This window comes from Equus caballus, chromosome 8, assembly GCF_041296265.1.
Source record: "Equus caballus isolate H_3958 breed thoroughbred chromosome 8, TB-T2T, whole genome shotgun sequence".
Classification (NCBI taxonomy): domain Eukaryota; kingdom Metazoa; phylum Chordata; class Mammalia; order Perissodactyla; family Equidae; genus Equus; species Equus caballus.
This window is the reverse complement of record NC_091691.1, coordinates 88069078-88090819: the sequence shown is the minus strand read 5'-3', so window position 1 is coordinate 88090819 and position 21742 is coordinate 88069078. Positions and strand designations below refer to the sequence as shown.

The window sequence follows — 21742 nt, the reverse complement described above, 5'->3', positions numbered from 1 at the left end:
CCTTAGTTAAATTTGTTCCTAGGTACTTTATTCTTTTAGTTGCGATTATAAATGGAATTGTATTCTTGAGTTCTCTTTCTGTAATTTCATTATTGGAGTATAGAAAAGCAACTGATTTTTGTAAGTTGATTTTGTACCCTGCAACTTTACTGTAGTTGTTAATTATTTCTATTAGTTTTCTGATGGCTTCTTTGGGGTTTTCTCTATATAAGATCATGTCATCTGCAAACAGCAAGAATTTCACTTCTTTACTCCCTATTTGGATTCCTTTTATTCCTTTCTCTTGCCTAATTGCTCTGGCCAAAACCTCCAGTACCATGTTGAATAGGGGTAGTGATAGAGGGCATCCTTGTCTTGTTCCTGTTCTCAGGGGGATGGTGTTCAGTTTTTGTCCATTGAGTATGATGTTCGCTATGGGTTTGTCGTATATGGCCTTTATTATGTTGAGGTAGTTTCCTTCTATCCCCATGTTGTTAAGAGTTTTTATCATAAATGCTGTTGGATCTTGTCAAATGCTTTCTGTGAATCTATTGAGATGATCATGTGGTTTTTATTCCTCAATTTGTTAATGTGGTGAATCACGTTGATTGATTTACGGATGTTGAACCATCCCTGTGTCCCTGGTATGAATCCCACCTGATCATGATGTATGATCCTTTTGATGTATTGCTGAATTCGGGTTGCCAAAATTTTGTTGAGGATTTTTGCATCTGTGTTCATCAGCGATATTGGCCTATAGTTTTCCTTTTTTGTGTTGTTTTCGTCAGGCTTTGGTATCAGAGTGATGTTGGCCTTGTAGAATGTGTTAGGAAGTGTTCCATCTTCCCTAATTTTTTGGAATAGCTTGAGAAGGATAGGTATTAAATCCTCTCTGAAAGTTTGGTAGAATTCCCCAGGGAAGCCATCTGGTCCTAGGCTTTTATTCTTTGGGATGCTTTTGATTGCTGTTTCAATCTCTTTCCTTGTGATATGTCTGTTCAGATTGTCTGTTTCTTCTTGATTCAGCTTTGGGAGGTTGTAAGAGTCTAAGAATTTATCCATTTCCTCTAGATTATTCATTTTGTTTTCATGTAGTTTTTTGTACTATTCTCTTATAATCTGTTTATTTCTGTGGTGTCTGTTACTATTTCTCCTCTTTCATTTCTAATTTTGATTATCTGAGCTTTCTCTCTTCTTTTCTTTGTAAGTCTGGCTAGGAATTTGTCAATTTTATTTATCTTCTCAAAGAACCAGTTCTTTGTTTCATTGGTCCTTTCTACTGCCTTTTTTTGTTTCAATAGCATTTATTTCTGCTCTGATTTTTATTATTTCTCTCCTTCTGCTGACTTTGGGCTTTGTTTATTCTTTTTCTAATTCAGTAAGGTGTAATTTGAGATTGCTTATTTGGGATTTTTCTTGTTTGTTAAGCTGTGCCTGTATTGTGATGAATTTCCCTCTTAATATGGCTTTTGCTGCATCCCATATGAGTCGATATGGTATGTTATCATTTTCATTTGTCTCCAGATATTTTTTGATTTCTCCTTTAATTTCTTTAATGATCCATTGCTTGTTCAATAGCATGTTGTTTAGTTTCCACATCTTTGTCCCTTTCTGAGCTTTTTACTTGTAATTAATTTCTAGCTTTATAGCATTATGATTGGAAAAGATGATTGTTATTATTTCTATTTTCTTCAATTTATAGAGGCTTGCCTTGTTTCCCAACATATGGTCTATCCTTGAGAATGTTCCATGTGCACTTGAGAAGAATGTGTATTCTGCTGTTTTTGGATGGAGTGTTCTATATATGTCTATTGAGTCCAACTGGTCTAGCTTTTCATTTAATTCCAAGATTTCCTTGTTGATTTTCTGTCTGGATGATCTCTCCATTGATGTGAGTGGAGTGTTGAGTTCCCCTACTATTATTGTGTTATTATTGATATCTTCCTTTAGGTTTGTTAATAGTTGCTTTATGAACTTTGGTGCTCCTGTGTTGGGTGCATAGATGTTTATAAGTGTTATTTCTTCTTGATGCAATGTCCCTTTGAGCATTATACACTGCCCCTCTTTGTCTCTTTTTACCTGTCTTATCTTGAAATCTAGTTTGTCTGATATAAGTATTGCAACACCTGCTTTCTTTTGTTTGCCATTAGCTTGGAGTATTGTCTTCCACCCCTTCACTCTGAGCCTGTGTTTGACATTGGAGCTGAGATGTGTTTCCTGGAGGCAGCATATTATTGGGTCTTATTCTGTAATCCATCTCGCCATTCTGTGTCTTTTTATTGGAGAATTCAATCCATTTACATTTATGGTGATTATTGATGTGTGAGAGCTTAATGCTGTCATTATATCACTCATTTTCTGGTTTTCCTGCATTTCCTTTGTTTCTCGTCTTGTGTGTTTTGGTCTACCCCTTGAATTATGTAGTTTTTATGATATGTTTCTCTGTTTTCTCCTTATTTATTCTTTATGTCTCTGTTCTGCTTTTTTGTGTAGTGGTTATCATGAGGTTTGTATTCAGAATCTTGTGTATAAGATAGTTCATTTTCTGATGGCGTCTTATTTCCTTAGTCTAAACCAATTCAGTCCCTTTTCTCCTCCCCTCCTAAGTTGTTTTTCTCATATCTTATTCCATCTTGTGTTGTGAGTTTGTGGTTAGACTGAATTCTGGGCACTTGTTGTTTTCTCTCTGGTCTGGAGATTTGATCTAGTGTCTCACGTTGTTAGAGGAGGTGGGTCAGGTTTTTTGCATTCTATTATTTGGTTGCAGTTACCACCTGTAACCACTGGGTGGTGTTCGAGAGCCGCATAGTCTGAGCCCTCCGCCTTCAGCCCAGATCCCAGGTGCTGGAGCAGCTTGAGGCGGGTGAGGGGAGGGGCGCTTTCTCCTGCGTGCTCTCCGGGCTTTCTCGCTGTCACTCTCTGGTCTCCTGGGGTGTTGGCTTGATGAGGTCACCCCCAGGAAAGCTTTCCCTCCATTAGAGGGCTTACCTCTAGGCTGCAAGGGTCCTTGGTGGTCCTTAATGTTTTCCTGAACACACGTCTCCTCCCCCATTCCTTCCCTCATGGATCCTTCTGCAGCTGCACATCACAGTCTTTCTGGGAGAGTGTGAAGTTCTCTCTTACCATGTTCCAGCTCCTGGGTTGGGGGAGGGGCTCCAGCCTCCCTGCCCTCCGTCATGTGGCTATGTGTCTCTCCAACATTTTTGTGTTGTGTTAGGATGTCCTCTGTTGGAGTATAGATGTCCCTTTTGGTTGGTTGTTGGAGGGGAGAGAGTCCCAGGCAAGTTCACTCTGCCATGATGCTGACCTCACTCCAGTATTTCATGTTTTTGATGCTAGTGTAATGGTATTTTTTCATTTCAATTTCTGAGTGTTCACTGATAATACAGAGAAATACAATTGATTTTTGTGTATTGATCTTGCAATGTGGCTAAACTCAATTATTAATTCTAGTGCTCAGTGGATTTTCTACAGCCAAGATCATGTCATCTGCAACAGTTTTACTTCTTTCATTCCCATCTGGATTCCCTTATTTTGCTGACTGGAACTTCCAGGACAGTGTTGAATAGAACGAGTGAGAGCAGACATTCTTGTCTTGTTCCTGATCTTTAGGAGAAAGCATTCAGTCTTTTACCATAAAGTGTGATGTTAGCTGTAGTTTTGCTTTTTTGTCTTTTTGGTAGATGCCCTTTATCAAGTTGAGAAAGTTCCCTGCTATTCCCAGTTTGTCGAGAGTTTTTATAAGGAATGAATGTGAATTTTGTCAGATGCTTTTTCTGCGTCTACTGGGATGATCATAGAGTTCTTTTTTATTTCGTTAATATGTGAATTATATTGATTGATTTCCAAACGTTAAACCAACCTTGCATTCCTGGGATTAACTCTACTTGGTTATGATCTGTTATCCTCTCTGTGTTCTTGAGGCATATTAGTTGTCATTTTCTTTTCTTTTAATGTTATTTTCTGGTTTTCATCTAAGGGTAATGCTGGCTTCATAGCATGAGTAGGGGAGTATTCCCTCTTCAGTTTTCTGGAAGAATTTGTGTAGAGTTAGTATTATTCTTCCATCTTTTGTAGAATTCACTAGTGAAGCCTGAGATTTTCTTTATGGGACAGTTCCTAACCTTAATTTAATTTCTGTAATAGAACTAGGGCTACATCCATATCCTCTCATCTGTTTCTATTTGAGTGACCTTTGGTAGCTTGTGTCTTTCAAGGAATTTCTCTATTTTATCTCAGTCATTGAATTTATTGGCACAAAGTTATTCATCATATTCCCTTTTTCTCATTTTAATATTCATAGAGTCTGTAGTGATGTCACCTCGCTTGTTCTTGATATTGATAATTTGCATCCTCTTTCTTTCCTGATCAGTATAACTAGAAGCTTATCAGTTTTATTGATCTTCTCAATAACCAGCTTTTGGTTTCATGATTTTTCTATTGTTTTTCTGTTTTCTATTTCGTTTATTTCTTCTCTTATTTTTATTGTTTCCTTTCTTCTGCTTACTTTTCTGGTATTTTGCTCTTCTTTTTATAGTTTGTTTGGGTCAAAGCTAAGGTCATCAATTTGAGGCCTTTTTCCTTTTCTAATACAGATGTTAGTGCTACAGATTTCCACCTTAGTACTGCTTTAACAGCATTCCACTAATTTTGATATGTTGTGTTTTTACATTCATTCAGTTAAAAATATCTTATCATTTCCCTTTTCATGTCTGCTTTGACCCTTGGGTTATTTAGAATAGATAGTGTATTATTTAGTTTCCAAATATTTGGGGGATTTTCCAGAAATCTTTCTCTCATTGATTTCCAATTTAATTCCATTGTTGTCAGCCAACATACTTTATGTGACTCGAATCCTTTTAAATTTATTGAGACTTGTTTTGTGGCCCAGTTTATGGTCTGTCTTGTCGCTGTTCTATGTGCACTTGAGAAGAAGGTGCATTCTTCTCTTTGGAGTGGAGTGTTTTTTCAGTGTTGATTAGGTCCGTTGGCTGATAACATTGTTCAAGTCTTCTTTATCCTTACTGATTTTGTGTCCACTTGTTCTATCAACTATTGAAAGAAGGGGACTGTAATCTCTGATTATAATTGTAGATTTGTCTGACTGTTTTTAAATAGACTCTTGGTCAATACTCCTCTCTTTCAGCCCTATTCCCACCCTCCTGCCCCCGGCAGTGCTTGGTGCTGCTTGAGTTTTTGGGGGGTTCTGTGGTGCAATTCTGCTTTTTAGCCTCTCTGCTCCTTGCTTAGCATTCAGCTTTCAGCTATGTTAGTTATCACTTATCATTCTGTTCTTCAACTTCCAAAATGTTTTTGCTGTTATTTTCTTTCCTATTTTCTTTGTCCTTGTGGATTGTTGCCAGAGGAAATCTCTTTGCTGAGATTCAGTGGGGTCTCTGAAGGAAGCTGAGGTAAACATATGGGTTCAGTATGATATCTTTTTTCAAATACTTTTTTTAGAGCATTTTTATCATCAAAATAATATAATGATGTTAAAAGGCATTTTGGGGAAAAATGGAATCATAACACAGTCACAATTTTCTCTATTTCCTTTGTTTTTGTGCACGTGTACTTTTATTTAACGTTTGAAATAGTTACAGTCACAGTGCAAATATAGTTTGCTCTCTGCTTTTTTTAAATTTGTAGCATAACTATTTCCCCCTGTAGCTTCTGATGTTTCTGGTCTTCATTTCTAAAAGTTATGTAACATTCTATTGAGTTACCATTTCATGACTGACTCAGAGTTCCCCAGTGAAGTGTTTGGTTTTACATGGTAATAGAGCTAATATTTTTATAAGACTTTTAATATAGAAATATTTTAATGCAAGTTTTCTTAGATTTTCAAGTTAAAATGTAAGGTTTTTGAGTTCCCAGGATGAGGGGAAAATATACTGGTACCTTTGTAAGCTCTTACCCGTCATAATGTAATAAGTCATAACATTTATTGAGTCCTTACTGTGGGTTGGGGCTGCCCTGGCACTTATCTGTGTGCCCTCCCCAGTGCCTGCAGCAGCCCGATGAGACAGTACAATATTAGCCCTGTTTTCTCTGAGGGAATGGGCAGAGCGTCTGACTTTCTTGTTCATCATCAAATAGGTAGTAAATGGTAGAGCCAAGGCTTCAAACCACCATCCGTGCTGTTAACCACTGCCCTAGTCTCCGTGTAAATCTGTCTGTAGCTGAGACCAAAAGGACTGGAAATATTTGGAAACTCTTTCCTAACGCTGCCTCTCAGAAAGTATTACCCACAATATGAAGTGTACTTTTTATAAGGAAAAAACTAACTTTGACAAGTTTTCAGCAAAGACACAACTGCTGTCATTGTGAGAATGCGAGACTAGATTGAAACAGGCTTCAAAGGGTAGATCCTGAGCATCGTGGCTCATTTTCAAGATCATTGAATCATTCATTCATTCAACAGATCCAGTGACTCCTAGTCACTGGGCATCCATTGAAGAACTCAGGTCTGGGGAGCAGACAGGATTCCCGTGGAGCATAGCTTTGGGGCTTTGACCTTGCTCACCCCTCGCGGCCTCTTTGTTCCCTGCAGAGACTCATGAGCGTCAACTACCTGGGCAGCGTGTACCCCAGCCGAGCGGTGATCACCACCATGAAGGAGCGCCGTGTGGGCAGGATTGTCTTTGTGTCCTCCCAGGCGGGCCAGCTGGGGTTGTTCGGTTTCACGGCCTACTCTTCGTCCAAGTTCGCCATCAGGGGACTGGCTGAAGCTTTGCAGATGGAGGTGAATGCTGTATTGTTTTTATTTCTTCCTCTCAGTTCAGCAGTGCATGTTCCTCTTTAGGTTATAGCTTCTTTACATGTGTTCTGGTATTAAATTAGATTTAGAGATCTGACGTCAGTGAAAGAGAATTGGCTCAACCCCTGAAATTTGCAGTTTACCTTTAGAGGCAAAATGGTTGTGAGGTTTTTGCTTGCTTAATTTAACACACAAAGTACTACTACTATCTTCATAGTATTGTTGGTCTAATGCTGTGTGAGGTTAACCAGATATTTTATTTTGTAGAGATATTTGTTTAACAAAAAAATCTGGCCTTTATGACTGAATAATAAAATTAGCATGTGTTTGAGGGAAAAACTTAAATAGCGACTGTCTAGCTCTCAGTTTTTAGCCAAATCGTTTAACTTGGTCTCAGTTTCCTTATCTGTGCGCTGAGAGGGTTTGACTAAAAAAATTGGCTCTCCTAATACATATTTTTTAATATCTTAAAGAAGTATTGATGAAAGTGAATGCTTTTTATTTTCACAGTTAATAGAACATTTTGTGGAAGAAGGGTGTGGTTAGGATGAGCATCACAATACGTGCTTGTCCTGATGTGACAACCTTACTCAGCCTTGTGAAGTAGACTTCTGCATTGTTGTCACATGGGGATGCTTAGCATCACGCATATCTACCCAAAATCACATACTGAAAAAGGCAAGGTAAAATTCTTTCTGTTGTAATATATACTGAAATACAACACTACATCATGATGTTAAAAACCTAGAAGAGAATTCATTGTGGCCAACCTGCTTATAGTAAAAGTGTGATTTGGGGATCCTATTTAATTATTTACATCAGAGATTGGCAGAATTTTTTCTGTAAAGGGCCAGATAGTAAATATTTTATCCTTTGAGGACTAGATGGTGTCTGTCGTAACTCCTCAAGTCTCCTGTAATAGCAGGAAGGCAGCCATGTGCGATACATAAAGGAATGGGTATGGTTGTGTTCCAATAAAACTTTATTTGTAAAAACAAGTGGAGGGCCAGATTTGTGCTACAGGCCATAGTTTGCTGACCCCTGCTTTAGAAAATCCCCAGAAGAGCCCTCCATGGTGTGTGACAGTGCCATGCTGCCTAGATCTTGGTCGAGCATTGCAGTACAGGTGAGTTACCTGGTTAGTGACACAATCCCAACGGGCCACTTAGGGACTGATAGACTGTGCCATTCTCAACCCGAAGGAACCAGCCGCAAATTTCATTTTCATCAACTTGTTTCATACTCTTAATCAATAATAGGTCGTTATAATATATTTAGCTAGTAGGGCACATACGGCTGTGAAATTTCAAACCAGAATATCGGTATTTCTTTTGCAATTTTTACTTTGGAAAATCCCTTTGTGAATAACCATTTTATTTTTATAACAGTTTTTTGAAATATGTGAGGCAGATGTTGTTATGCCATTTTGTAGATAAGAAAACTGAATGTTCAGTAAGTTCACTGAGTTCCTGAAAGCCACGTTATTACTTTGGGACAGAAATTGTAACCAAGCCCAGGCCTTTTGGCTCCCTGTCGGCCTCTCTTCTGCAGCACAAGGTGCATCTGTAATTCCGGTCAGAAGCTGCCTGATTTGCCCGGCTAGTTGCCTCAGCTCTTCGCTTTGGCCTTAGTAGGTGAAGGGGTGTTTTTATGTAATGAAAAATCTGCTCATTAGGGTTTTTTTTTTGCTAAGTCTCGTCTTTCAGAGCTACTTCAGGATTCACTAATTTAGGGCAAAGTGTACACGCTGGGTGGCCTGGTTTCACTTCAGGTAGAACAGAGATGTTAATAAAGAAGAAGGAAAAGAACATGACTTGCTGGTACAGACAGAGTCCCTGAAGCATCCTTGTGACAAGTGTGATTCTCACACTGCAAGAAGCTGGCCTGGACTTGCCAGTCTGCGTGACTTCTATCCACATTTGGACTTCATTGAAAATGTCCTCATGTAAACAAAAAATAAAGTGAACATCTACCATGAAAAATAGGTTTTGGAGGAAATAAATTCAATAATCAAAATCTAGTTTGTTCTTAGTAGAACTTGCATCAAAACAATCATTTCACTACAAACTTGTGGTGTGTTTTTGAAACTGGATAATTAATTCAGTCTGTTTTGCCAAGGTGGTTGTGTTTTCTGTGAATGCAACAGACCTTATAGAATTGCTCAGGCTCTAAGCGCTTTTGATAATCCTTTTTGATCTAATTAACTCTTAAGTCTTCCTGTCCACCCCGCTTCATCCCCAAACTAAAGTAGGACCCTAGAGGCGTTTTATGTACAGTGAATAATTTTGAAAGAATGCTTTGTTGCATTTTTTTTCCTTTTTTTTTTTTTTTTGCTCAGTTCTTTAGGCACAAATACATCATTTAAAGATTTTAAAAGTAAATCTTTTTGGCAAGCAGACTTCTGAGGTCGGTTACAGCCAAAGATGTGGTAACAGAGACCAAGTAAAAGAGAGCTAGGTGTCTCCCTTTCTACTTCTCTTGTCCTGATCACGCTCCACCCTCTAACTCCGTCTTTTCCCACCATGGTCTAAAAGTAAGCTGAATCTGAAATTCTGGAGCTTCATCTCAACAACTCTGATCCTCTCTCCAGCCCCCGCATCTTTGTTTGGATAGAATTAGGAACAACACATTTTAGGTGGAATTATTTTGATAACACAGTCATGCAATGCATAATGACATTTCAGACGACAACAGCCCGAGTACATGACAGTGGTGCCATAAGATAGTACCATAGAGCCTAGGTGTATAGTAGGTTTGTGTAAATACTGTAGGGGAGGAAGAAATTTTCTTCTACTCTTCTAAGTTCTTCTGGCTGGTCTAAAAATTAAATTGACATGAGACAGATTAACAGGAGAAAAAACAAGCAAAAGTTTAGTAACATGTATACGTGGGAGAAACCCAGGAAGACCAGGTTACTCTCCAAAATGGCCAAAGCCACCACCTTAAATACCATCCTCAGCTGAAGACAAAAGAAAATATTGGGGGTGGGGAGAGTTAGGGACTTCAAAGGGAAGGCAGGTAATTCACAGGTAGGTGACAAGGAGCAAAAGTTTGGAAAACAAGTGTTTGTTTGGACACACAGAAACAGAAGAACACAGAGGGGAGCCAACGAACAGGGTTTTCTAGTTTCTCCCTCCCACATAGTTCATCTTATCCTAAGGTGATAGCTTGCTTCCTGAGACAGGTTTTTTTTATCTGAGTTCTTTTAGGCACTTAAGGGGCAGGTAAAAGAAAACTTTCTGAGTCTTTTGTGTCTTTAATCAGCCTAAGATAATCTTTATGTTAAAGAGATACATTTTGGGGTGGCATATTTTGTTCCCCTTAAGTACACTCCATGAAGTTTGTACAATGATGAAATCAGCTAACAACGCATTTCTCAGAGTGTATCCTGGTTGTTAAGCGACACATGACTGTAAATCAGTTCTTGATCAAGTGGTTGTCTTTCTGATTGAGACTGAGTCCAGGCAGAAGGGAGAAAATGAAAATAGGATGGGGGTGGGGCAGAGCCGGAGGACAGAGAGTGGTCAATCAACAGGGACGAAGAGAAGCAGACCGTGGTTAGGGAAGCAGGGGAATCAGTCAGTGAAGTCCTGGCTTATAAATCCATAGAAAAAGTGGTGATCTCTGGGCATCAGCACTGTCTTAGCAAGAACAAGTGAGGCCAAAATAACTTCATTCCATTTCTGCTGGGGTTATGGGATTGAAGGAAGGCATAGTTATAGTTTAGTGTATTTAGATTTTAGCAAATCCTTTGACCAAGAGTTTCAGGAGGCTGTAAGCTCCATGAGGGCAGGGATTCTGTTTTGTTCACATCTATATGCTTCATTCTTAGAACAATACTGGCACATGGTAGTAATTCACTAAGTATTCGTTGGATGAATAAATAAAATGGTTAGGTTTCTAACCACTGGAGGTATACAAGCACAGGTTGAGAGAATCATTTGGCTCCATGATTGTAGAGAGGATACCAGCACCCAGAACAGGATTGGACTGGTTTCTCCCAACAGTCTGTGCTTCCACCCCAGGAGAAAGCTGTTCTGAAGCTGTTTAACCATTTGGAAGCTCATCCACAACCTTGAGTTTGCGGAACACTCCTTTGAAATACTGACTTACATTAACTTACATACCACAGTCCTTCCTTACTGCGGGGGAGAGGGCCAGAGGAGCAGCACAGAAGCAAGCACGTCTGAGCAGTCAGCTTCAGGCTTTTGATGGGCTGTCTAATTACCACCGACTGGCTTTTTGGGTGATGTTTTTCTCCTGTCTGTGCACAACAGAGGGCTAGGCCGTGGGAGACAGCTTTTAAAGTCACTATCTCAAAAACAAGTGGAAGAGAAATTGCTTGCTCATCGACCTCACTGCCTGGCTCAAATCCAGAGCTATTTCCGAGCATAGCTGGGCCTTGAAGCTGCACGCCCTGTCAGTGCTGAGTGAATGAGCTCTCTCACGCACTGGAACCGAACCAACAGAGACGTTGCCCTTTGCTGTTGCACTCTCCAGGCTGGTGGAGCAGCATCCTCTGCCCGCATGCTTCTCCCGACCCTTACAGCTCCTCCCACAGCCTTCAGAACTGTGCTTCACAGAGGGAACCAGGGAGGAAAAGGGCAGCAGGATAAGAAGGGACGCTGGGAGACTGTCAGAGGCTGTTGCATGAGGAAGTAGTATTGTTGCTTTTCAGCCTCCTTAAGAGACACAGTGGCCTGTGTTAGCACCGGCTGCCTGTCCACTTCCAGCTCCCCTAGGTGTTTTCATGGGGCTAAACAGTGAGCCAAGAGCCAAAAAAGGTCATGGCAAAGAGGTTTTGATGGTGTGAACCACGACTGTTAGAGTCACTGAGAGTCAGAGCAAGACGAGTGTGGAGCAGGGCTGCTTCAGGGCAGGCTCTTTGGGAAGGGTGTGTCCTGGCTGACTAGCAAGGGAATCTTCTGGAATTGTTGGGGGTGTGTTTATGAGTGGAGAAGTTAAGTGTGGAGGCCTGGAGGTGAGGTAAACAAGCCGAAGAACCAGTTTTTACACATCAGAGGAGCCCGCTGGAGTTCCAGATAGGGTGAGGGAGCCGTAGAGAGAAGCTGGGAAAGAGTTTCTGTCTATAAGTAAGGATTGAGGTTGTGCAGGGGAGGTGCTTGGCTGCTCTGACTTGGGGGTTCCACCCCGGAATCCTCTTGGCTGGTTCTGTGGAGGAGGAAGGGACTCCCTAACGGGCAGGGGCTGGTTGCACAGAGTTCCTGAGCAAGCAAACTTCTCAAGGGTTGGGCAGTTCCAGACCTGGGTCTGAGGTGGCACAAGAAGGTACATAGGGGAAGGGATTTGAAGGATCTCAACATGTTTTGTGGGTGAAATCAACGTACTCAACATGTTTTGTGGGTGAAATCAATGTACGAGAGTTTCAGCAGTAACCGTAAAGAACAGATTTGCGGTCCACTGGTGGACGAGCAGAGCTATCCCATTGCCTTGAACGTAGTGTCTATGGGCGGGGAGAACAAGTAGACTCCTTTTAGCACTGAAGCTTTCCTCGTGGGCAGCCCCAGGGCCTCTGCCTGGTCAGGGGAGTGGGAGAAGCTCAGGAGGTAGCTCTCCATACCTTAGGGCCAGCTGTTTTCTGGAGGAGAGGTTGGGGTGAGCTTTTTGGCTTTGTTTCTAAGTGATCTGCATGCAGGAACTGAGTTTCCTGACTCAGTTCTTGGTAGTTCTCCTCTTGCAGAATCTCCGTGTTGGTGTTGGCACCTTTGGAGAAAATCAGGACGGTGTTTACGACGTTTGTCTGGCAGCCAGTGTGGGCTGGTGAGAGAGGATGCGGAATTGCATGTTGTTTACTGAAGGGGCAACTGTTGTTTCTAAAATGTAGGTGAAGCCGTATAACGTCTACGTCACAGTTGCCTACCCGCCAGACACAGACACCCCTGGGTTCGCCGAAGAAAACAAAACAAAGGTAAGTACTCCTCTCTGAGTCCCATGTCGAGAATTTAACGTTGCAAACCCCTCTTCTGATTCTCTGTCTTTCCACCCTTCAGCCCGCAGGTGTTTTCATCCATCAGAAAATTGAGCACCTTTCAATTTATGTGCTAGCTAGAGGCCTCTGAACTTTCTGGAACTTTCATTTGGAATTTTGGAGAATGCAGCCGTATTTTCAAAGGCCACGATTTTTGCTAATAATCTTCAAAACCTTATTTAGTTAATAAGATGTTTTCTTTATGATGGAGGGTACAGCCTGTACTTTTGTGTGTGTGTGAGAAAGACTGGCCCTGAGCTAATATCTGTTGCCAATCTTCCTGTTTTTGCTTGAGCTCACAGCTGTGCCAGTCTTCCTCTATTTTGTATGTGGGATGATGTCACAGCATGACTTGATGAGTGGTATGTAGGTCTGGACTCGGGATCCGAACCTGTGAACACCAGGCTGCCAAAGCAGAGCGCGTGAACACAACCACTGTGCCCCTGGACCGGCCCCTGACCTGTATTTTTAAGTAACGAGATGATATTTTTAAAAATAATAGTCTGTCCCCTAAACTTAAAGACCTGGTTGCCGAATCCTTTGTCTCCACGTGGAAGTCTAATGGGTACCTCAGACTGAACATTTCGCAAACAGGACTTTTTTTTTTTTTAAAGATTTTATTTTTTCTTTTTTTTCCCGCAAAGCCCCCCGGTACATAGTTGTATATTTTAGTTGTGGATCCTTCTAGTTGTGGCATGTGGGACGCTGCCTCAGCGTGGTTTGATGAGCAGTGCCATGTCCGCGCCCAGGATTCGAACCAACGAAACACTGGCCGCCTGCAGCGGAGCGCGCGAACTTAACCACTCGGCCACGGGGCCAGCCCCTCGCAAACAGGACTTTTGATTCCCTCTTATTCCCCCTCATTATTTTTCGTCTCATTACTTGGTGCCCACCACTGACCCGGCTGCTCAGGCTGCAAACTGCGAAGCCGGCCATGATTCGTCTTCTCAAACCACTCGTCCAGTTGATCTGCACATCCTTTTGGCTTCACTCTTAGAATATATCCTGAACTGGACCTTTTTTTTTACCTGCAAAATCGCTACCATCCTAGTAGTGATAGCTACTGATATTTTGCCTGAACTGCTCTAATAGTCTTGGAACTGGTCTGCCTGCTTCTGTTCTTACCTCCCTTGGGTCTGTTCTTCGTAGAGTTGCTAGTTGATTCTTTTAAAGCGTTAGTCAGGTCTTGTCACCCACCTGTTCAAACCCCTCTTGTGCAAAAAAAGCCAAAAAACAAAAACAAAACAACCCCGAAAGACCAAAAACCTCTTGTGCAGCACAGTCCAATAGAATGTTCTAGAATGATGGAAATATTCTCTGTCTGCACTCTCCAATATGGTAGTCACACGTTGTTGTTGAACACCTGAAATGTGGCTGGTGCAACTGATACACTGAATTTTGAGTTTTATCTAATTTTAACTAATTTGAAGTTAGAATTAAATAGCGCGTGTTGGTATTGGCTTATGTATTGGGGAGTGTGGCTCTAGGGGCTCCCATCATGCCTTGAATAGAACCCAAAGGCTTAAGGCTTATTAGGTTCCACACTGCTTAGACCTCAGCCACCTGCCCACAGCTCTTCCTTCCCTTCTTGGCCTCAGTGACTCCAGAGCCCTGTCTGTTCCTTGAGCTCGCCTGGCCTGTTCCCACCTGCGGGCTTTGCTCTCACTGTCCTCTCTCTCCGGATGTTTGAATGGCTTCCTTCTTTGATTCTTTCCATCTCTGTACAGACATCACCTCGGAGAGGATGTCCCGGCCCCTCTGTATCTCAAATGTCACTCCTGGGACATCACCATCCTCTCCCCTGGTTTTGTTTTTCTCCATAGTGCTTATCATTACTGGATATCTACATTACGTACAGTGACTGTCAGTCATCCTGAGCTGAATGCAAGCTTTGCACTTGGTTCAAAAGAACCTCCTCTTATCCTTGATGCATAGTAGGCCCTCTCTCTGCACAGGAATAAAGTGGAGAAGAAAGGCATCAATCAGAACGTATCCCCTTGAACTGGCATTGATTGGGTTTCTTCTCTTTCATGGTGATGCTTGGTAGGTGTGAATCCCCCCAGCATAAAAATTGGCACTTAGGCTCCATAGCCAGTATATTTGCAAAAAGATGTTTATGATTTAGAAGCTTTTTTCCCTATTCATTTTTCTTTGGCTCTGTCTCTTAAAATTACTGCTATTTCAAAGAAGTAAATTTAAGCCAAATGCCCTGTCTTAGAATAAGCACGGATCTGCTAAGCAGATTTGCAACGTTTGGTAAGCAGTCCTTTAGTTTGAAGCCAGAGCTGACAAAGGGTGGTGATTTCCCTGTGAAGATTTGATTTTGACGTTAAGTTGGGTTGTTTTTCCTCCCCTAAAGTGTTGGGCAGACTTCTCTGGGTAAATAAAATTCTACCTTGGTCTTTGAGCCCTTTAGAGGGCGCCATAGTGCTTTTAAATCTAATGCCTGTCTGACCACATCTGGTTGCGTTGGCTGGTGGTCTGGGAGAATGAATGGTGGCACCTTTAAAAGGGCCTTTCTCTTAATTCAGGTTCATCAAGAAATACTTGACTTTTATGAAGTGATGTGCTTTTCTATTTTAAGAAAATGCTCTTCTGGTTTTTATTTAATTTTTTCAAGCCTACGTGGTAAATAAAATTTAGTTTCACGCAGTTTAAGACTTTAGTTTTCAAACTTCTAATTGAAATTCCCTTTTAAAGAATTTTTGAGCACGTATGTGCACGTCACCACAAAGAAGATTCACAAATAAATGAAAAAAGACCCTGCCCACAAGAAACTTAGGAGGTAAAATGCAAATATGCAAGTAGGTATAGATATATTAAAGCAGAAACATTGAAAGGTAAGAGAGAAATTACTGCCAGTGAAGAAATCAGGAGAGGCCTTTTAAGCTAAGTGACAATTGAGATGGACCTTTAATGACCTTTGAAGAACACAAGGCTGAGATTTGGGGCTCTGAGGCGCCAGCCCAGTGACGAGCACACAGCCACGCCAGGGGCCACTCGGTGTTTTCTCTTTCAGTCTCCTTGTTGCCTCCTCTGGAGATCCTTAAGAAACAGCTGCCGTTGTTGAACAGGGGCTGGGTTGGGGATTAAGTCCTCTGCTGGCCTGGGAGTATGATGAGAATGGAGATGCTGGTCCTAGGAGCAAACTTGCTCAGAACACACAGTCTAGGCTTTGTGTAAACGCCATCGGTCAAGTGTCTGGCCAGCAGTGAGAATGCAAAGGGGGTGTTTCTGGTCTTGTCCCAGTGATGTGTTCTCATTCTAGCTTTGCTGGTCCTCACTGGAGCCCAGACCACACGTATCCTGCAGAGAGCAGTGAGGGCCTCCTTGTCTTGCTCTGGCTACTGGGCTGAATTTTATACAGTATCTGGGTAGAACTGATATAGAATCCAGGTGGGTCTAATTCTAAAAGTAGAAATCTGCCCAAAAGTAGAAAACTGGAATTATTTATAAATTGGAGGAGAGGGGCTGTAAGGAGTATTTGTCAGTTTGATGGGCAGTCATGATGTTGCTATGTCCATTTCTCCCACCTTCAGCCTTTGGAGACTCGGCTCATTTCAGAGACCACATCTGTTTGCAAACCAGAGCAAGTGGCCAAACAAATTGTTAAAGATGCCATAGTAAGTGCAATCTTCCTTTTCTTTATTAATAGTTGTAGTATTGATAATTATTTAATAGTTGTAGTACTTATAGTTACTTCTGAAAAGATATTTATTTGTCCCAGGGCTTATTTCAAAATATAAATGATTGTATTTTTTCGTCAGCTAGATTCATCATATCTAATATTGGACTCTACTTCTCTTCCCTTAGATACTTTATTGATTCCATGTTAATTAGTAGGCTCCTGGAAACTAATTAGCACCTTAACCTTAGGAACAGATTGATTAGCAAGGATGTCTGGGAACTTCGGTTCTTTAAAAGAAAATGAGACTTCTCTATGATGTGTGAACGGTAGACACTGTCTGCTGTATGTGGCATCTTGCCTCTTCTTTCCCACAGTATTTTCAGTTTTAGATTATTTTTGGTACCTTATTGCCAGACTCGTTGATTAAGGAATTTTTTCTTTCTCTTCCCTGCTTCCCAGTATCATTTTCCCAGATGTTCACTAATAAGAAAGTGCAACTAGACTAGGCCATCATCCATCAGCCTAGCCTCCTGTGCTTCCAGGCTGCGGAGTTTATTTGGAGTCAAAAATAGAATCTTTAGAAACCGTGTGCTATTTTGTAGAACAACATATGTGCCACAAGCTTTTTGACAACATTCTCATTAACCCCCATGCAGAAAGATACACATTTATGAGGGATGTCTGTAGACCTTAGGCCCACATTGAATTTAGGAAATTTGGGGGACCATCAGAATGAGAAGTGTCAGCATGCTGTGCAGCAGCCTCAAAGGAACGTGCAGATGGTTGCATGAGGCCGAACTGAGCAGAATACAAGAAATGTCGAACTCTATTCAAATATATACAGACACGGGAAGAACTTTACCCTGATTGTGTTCAAAGGCACAGAAAGATGCCACCACGTGATTGGGCCAACTTTGTTTTTCCTGCCTATAACAAATCAAAGCAAACGCGGTCTGTGTTTTTAATCATCTGAAGTAGCTGTCCATATTTTGGCATGATTCATGTAGTCTGGTGGTTTTCTTTTTTCTTTTCTTTTTTTTTTTTTTTGAGGAAGATTAGCCCTGAGCTAACATCTGCTGCCAATCCTCCTCTTTTTGCTGAGGAAGACTGGCCCTGAGCTAACATCCATGCCCATCTTCCTCTACTTTATACGTGGGACGCCTACCACAGCATGGCTTGCCAAGTGGTGCCATGTCCATGCCTGGGATCTGAACCAGCAGAACCCAGGCCGCCAAAGTGGAATGTGCGAACTTAGCCGGTGTGCCACCGGGTTGGCCCCACTCTGGTGGTTTTCAAACTTGTTTGTCTCTTGACCCTTTAGACTCTAAATTGATGACAACCCCGGAGAACTTTTCTTTACATTGACTATATATTTATTGATATTTTGCCATGTTAGAAATTGAAACTGTGTAATTAAAAAATACTTATTAATTCATTAAAAATAACAATAATAAACCCATTACATTTTTACGTAGCGTTTTTCCAACGAAAATTATTTTTCAAAACTGAACTTGCGTGAGAAGAGTGGCGCTGTTTTCCATCTCAGCTGTCTCTCTGCTGTCTGTGTTCGTAGAAGATGACTGGGTTCCTCCAGGTGCTTCTGCGTTCAGTCTGTTGTAATATGTTGTTTTGAATGAAGGATATGAAGAGCATCTGGCCTTACACAGATATGTATTAGAAAAGGGAGGAATATTTCATAGAAATTTCCTATGAAATTCTATTTCATACAATTTTCAGAGAACGGTGAACATTCTTTTTTGATATGAAACCCAAAGTCAATGAATAGTACTTTTTGAAAGGTTAGTTGCGATGTGGAATTGGAAATGACATCAATGAACTTTTTGTTTTCTGTTACATTAAAATCCATTGGTCTTTGCACTTTGAATGTTTGTACCCATTCATGATTTTGTAACATTATGCATTAGTCATTTGGAAAATATGGGTTCACTGAGTTATCAAAAAAGTTACATTCATTCTATCACTGCTGATCTTATCGTAAAAGTCTTTACATTTTGGGAAGCTGACAGCCTCATGATGGCAGATACAAGTTTTCACAAATCTTAATTTTGCCTTAAAATCTCAGATTTTAACATTGACCCCAAAAGCTGCCAATTTTCCTTGAAACGACAGGCTCATTTTATTCATTTTCCACAAAATGTCTTCCAAATACCCAAGTCTGAAAGACCGTAGATTGTCTGTCCCTGGTTCTTTCACGTAAAAATGGTGTTCTGTGAAAAAAGCGGCAGTGTCACGGGGGCCCTTCTTCCGGGCAGCCGTCCCCCTTTTTGCACGGCAGAAAGAAGCACTGGGTGCGTTCTCCTCTTTTTATCACAAAAAAATCACACACACACAAAAATTTTTATTTATAAGAAGAATGCCCTTAAGAGCTGAGATTTAATAAAATGATTAATTTTACTGCTTTATCAAGGGTGTTTTAAAAGCAAAACTGACATTTTTAAATGTTTTAAAGACTTTTTTAAATTTCTGTTTTCTTTGTGTATTTATTACTGCAAGTGTGTATGGCAGAGGAGAGACGACCACTTGTGGTTCATGCTAATGAGCCAGCAGTTTTGCCCATCGGTGCAAATGTCACTCGGTGTAAGAGGCAATTAATGTGTTAATATTATTATGACAATTGTTTTGTCCTCATGGACTCCCCGAAAGAGCCTCAGGACCCCCAGGGTCCGTGGAGCCACATTTTGAGAACCACCCGTCTAGCCGGTGTAGCCCATCTGTCAAGGCCACGGTCATTTATGAGCTGCGGTATGTGCTTTGTCAACCTCTTATCCCAACTCACGTGAACGGACACACTTCATTGTTTCTGACGTGTTGAGTTGATCCCTTTACGTGTTACTACATTGCCTCTCTCTTTTCTCTTCCTTCTGTTTTAGCAAGGGAATTTTAACAGTTCCATTGGCTCAGATGGGTACATGCTCTCGTCCCTGACCTGTGGAATGGCTCCGGTAACTTCTATCACTGAAGGGCTCCAGCAGGTGAGCTATGCATAGGCCGTCAGATGGACAGACAGACAGTGCCTCTCATTTAACCTCAATGAGAAAAGGCTACAGGAAGACTTAGTAGCTTTATCTGAGGATGTGAAGAATTTTTATTGACAGCGTCAACTTTTTTCCTTCCTCTCCGAGGGATAAGTCAATAGGAAATAGGGTAAAGATACAACTTGAGGAGCTTAGATGAGTAGAAGTGTTCTGTGCTGGGCACTGTGGATAGAGAGGAAAAACGCTGTCTCTGCTGTTGGGTTCTCATCTGAGAACCACTGATCTGAAGTGTTTGAAAAATGAAAATCTTCTCTTTCTAGAGTAGTTTAGGGGTGGTCTTGCCTAAAATTACTGAGCTATTCGACTAGAGGACCTTTTCCAGGAGAGTCAGTCCACAGTTAACTAAGCTGAGGGAGATACGATGGAAGGATTCAACACAGTCCCTGCCATTATGGGAATTACAGTTCGTCCAGGACGCACAGAGGTTAATTAACTGCTCATTGGTGTGCTCGCTGCCATGTTTGCTACTGGAGACTCAGACATCAGGCCCTCCGCCCTGACCTCAGGGGGCTTACAGTCTCTGGGAGAGACTGATACAAAAGGGGACACTAACACAAGGTAATATGAGAGGTATAGTCGAGGGGTTGCTCTTGAAGGACAAAGCCATGGATGATGGAGGGTAGAGGGTGGGAAAGCTGCCTGTACTGATGGGTAGTTGATGACAAAGGACTAAAATTCTGCGTAGTAGACCTTGTCCAGACTAAAAACCCAAATGGCTTAGGCGTGAGTTTCCCTCACTTTAGAATATACTCCCAAGTTTGTGCTTCTCTCTTAGAGGCAGACACTGGATTAGATGCCCTCTTTGAGGACAGGTCCACACTCTCGTGTGTACGTTGTACCCCTTGCAGCCCATGCCTGGCACCTAGTAGGGACTAAGAATGCATGAGCAGGATGACCGGGTGAATTCTGCACGATCCCTGTGGGCGATCTTGTCCATTCTCCCACTTCTATACAACTGATGCCAAATCTAAAACTTCACCCCATACCTACTTCCAGAACTCCAGTTCTGTGGAAATTTCTTTAGACATTTTCCCTGGGCTATAACTCTACATCTCCAATTCAACATGTCCACTATAAAACTTCTGTTTCCCCAGCATCCTGCCCCCACTTCCCGTCATCGACTCTGTCTTCTGTCTCTGTGGTGGGTGTTCATGTTCACTCAAGAGGCCAGCCAGAAACCGGGATGTCATCCCTGACTCCCCTCCTCTGCCCCTCACATCAGGGATCAGATCCATCTCTGGTCCCTAGTCTTGGGGCCGCTCACTTTCACCGGCCTTGCTGCTGCTCCCACAGTTCGGGCCTAGGTTGCTGCCATCAGCTCCTTGCCTGAGTGTCATGCTCTGTGAGCCAGAGGTCATCAACTGGGGGCCCACAGGCCTGGAAAATATTTTGTTTGGCCCATCTGGTATGAGTGTGCTTAGTCAAATAAAATAGTTTTAAAATTAAATTTTACATAAAAAGTCCAGATTTTGGACTTGTCTTGGAAGTTCAGAAGGCCTGGCAGCACAGGGTCTGTATTCTCTTCTGGCAGTAATGAGCTGCTCAGGGTGGCAGCTGCTCCCATTACCAGGACACGGTCTTCCAATCCGTGTGGTCTTGCAGCACCTGCCCCAAGCCTCGGGTACGTTTGAGTGTGCCATTACATTTTCCATGCTGGTTTTTCTAAGCTGCAAATCTACCTTGGGTAACAACCTTCAGTGACTCCCCAGTACCATCAGGATAAAGCTTCCATTCCATCGCGCGGCACAGCCCTCTGACTTCTGACCCCGCTTACCCTCCCAGCCATGCAACTTTCTTCCCTGCCTCGCCTTCTCTTTCTGCAACTTTTGTCTGTGTCCCTCCATCCCCAGCTTTCCTTTGTGCAACCAACTTCCAGTCTTCCTTCAGGTCTCATCTTAAACACTGCTATTTCCAGAAAACTCCAAGACTGGGTTAAATGCCTTGGACTTAGCCCCATTTTAGCACTTTATTATGCTGTATTATAATTGCTTTTTCTTGAGGTTTTTTCTTTCCTTTATTTATTTTTTTTTAATAATAGGCATTTTTTTTAGAGCTGTCTGTAGATTTGTAGAAAATTTGAGTGGAAATTACAGAGTTCCCATATACCATCCCCCACCCCTGCCTCGCCCCAGTTTCCCCTGTTTTTAACGCCTGGCATTAGTGTGGTACGTTGTTACGGTTGATGAGCCAGTATTGATACATTATCATTAACTGAAGTCCTCGGTTACATTAGGATTTACTCTTGGTGTTGCACGTCCATCCTATGGGTTTTGACAAATGTATAATGACACGTATCCACCACTACAGTGTCATACAGAATATTCACTGCCCTA

General features: G+C 41.8%; 1 protein-coding gene across 1 annotated transcript in view; it reads left to right on the top strand.

Annotated features, from left to right (window-relative positions):
* The window catches only part of KDSR (3-ketodihydrosphingosine reductase), a 44903-nt gene that overhangs the window by 17760 nt on the left and 5401 nt on the right, over window positions 1-21742 (top strand). Inside the window, exons 6-9 of the mRNA XM_023647941.2 lie at window positions 6530-6721; window positions 12582-12665; window positions 16265-16348; window positions 19245-19346. Of these exons, the coding sequence (XP_023503709.1) occupies window positions 6530-6721; window positions 12582-12665; window positions 16265-16348; window positions 19245-19346 (462 nt within the window). The remainder of the gene's footprint in view (window positions 1-6529; window positions 6722-12581; window positions 12666-16264; window positions 16349-19244; window positions 19347-21742) is intronic.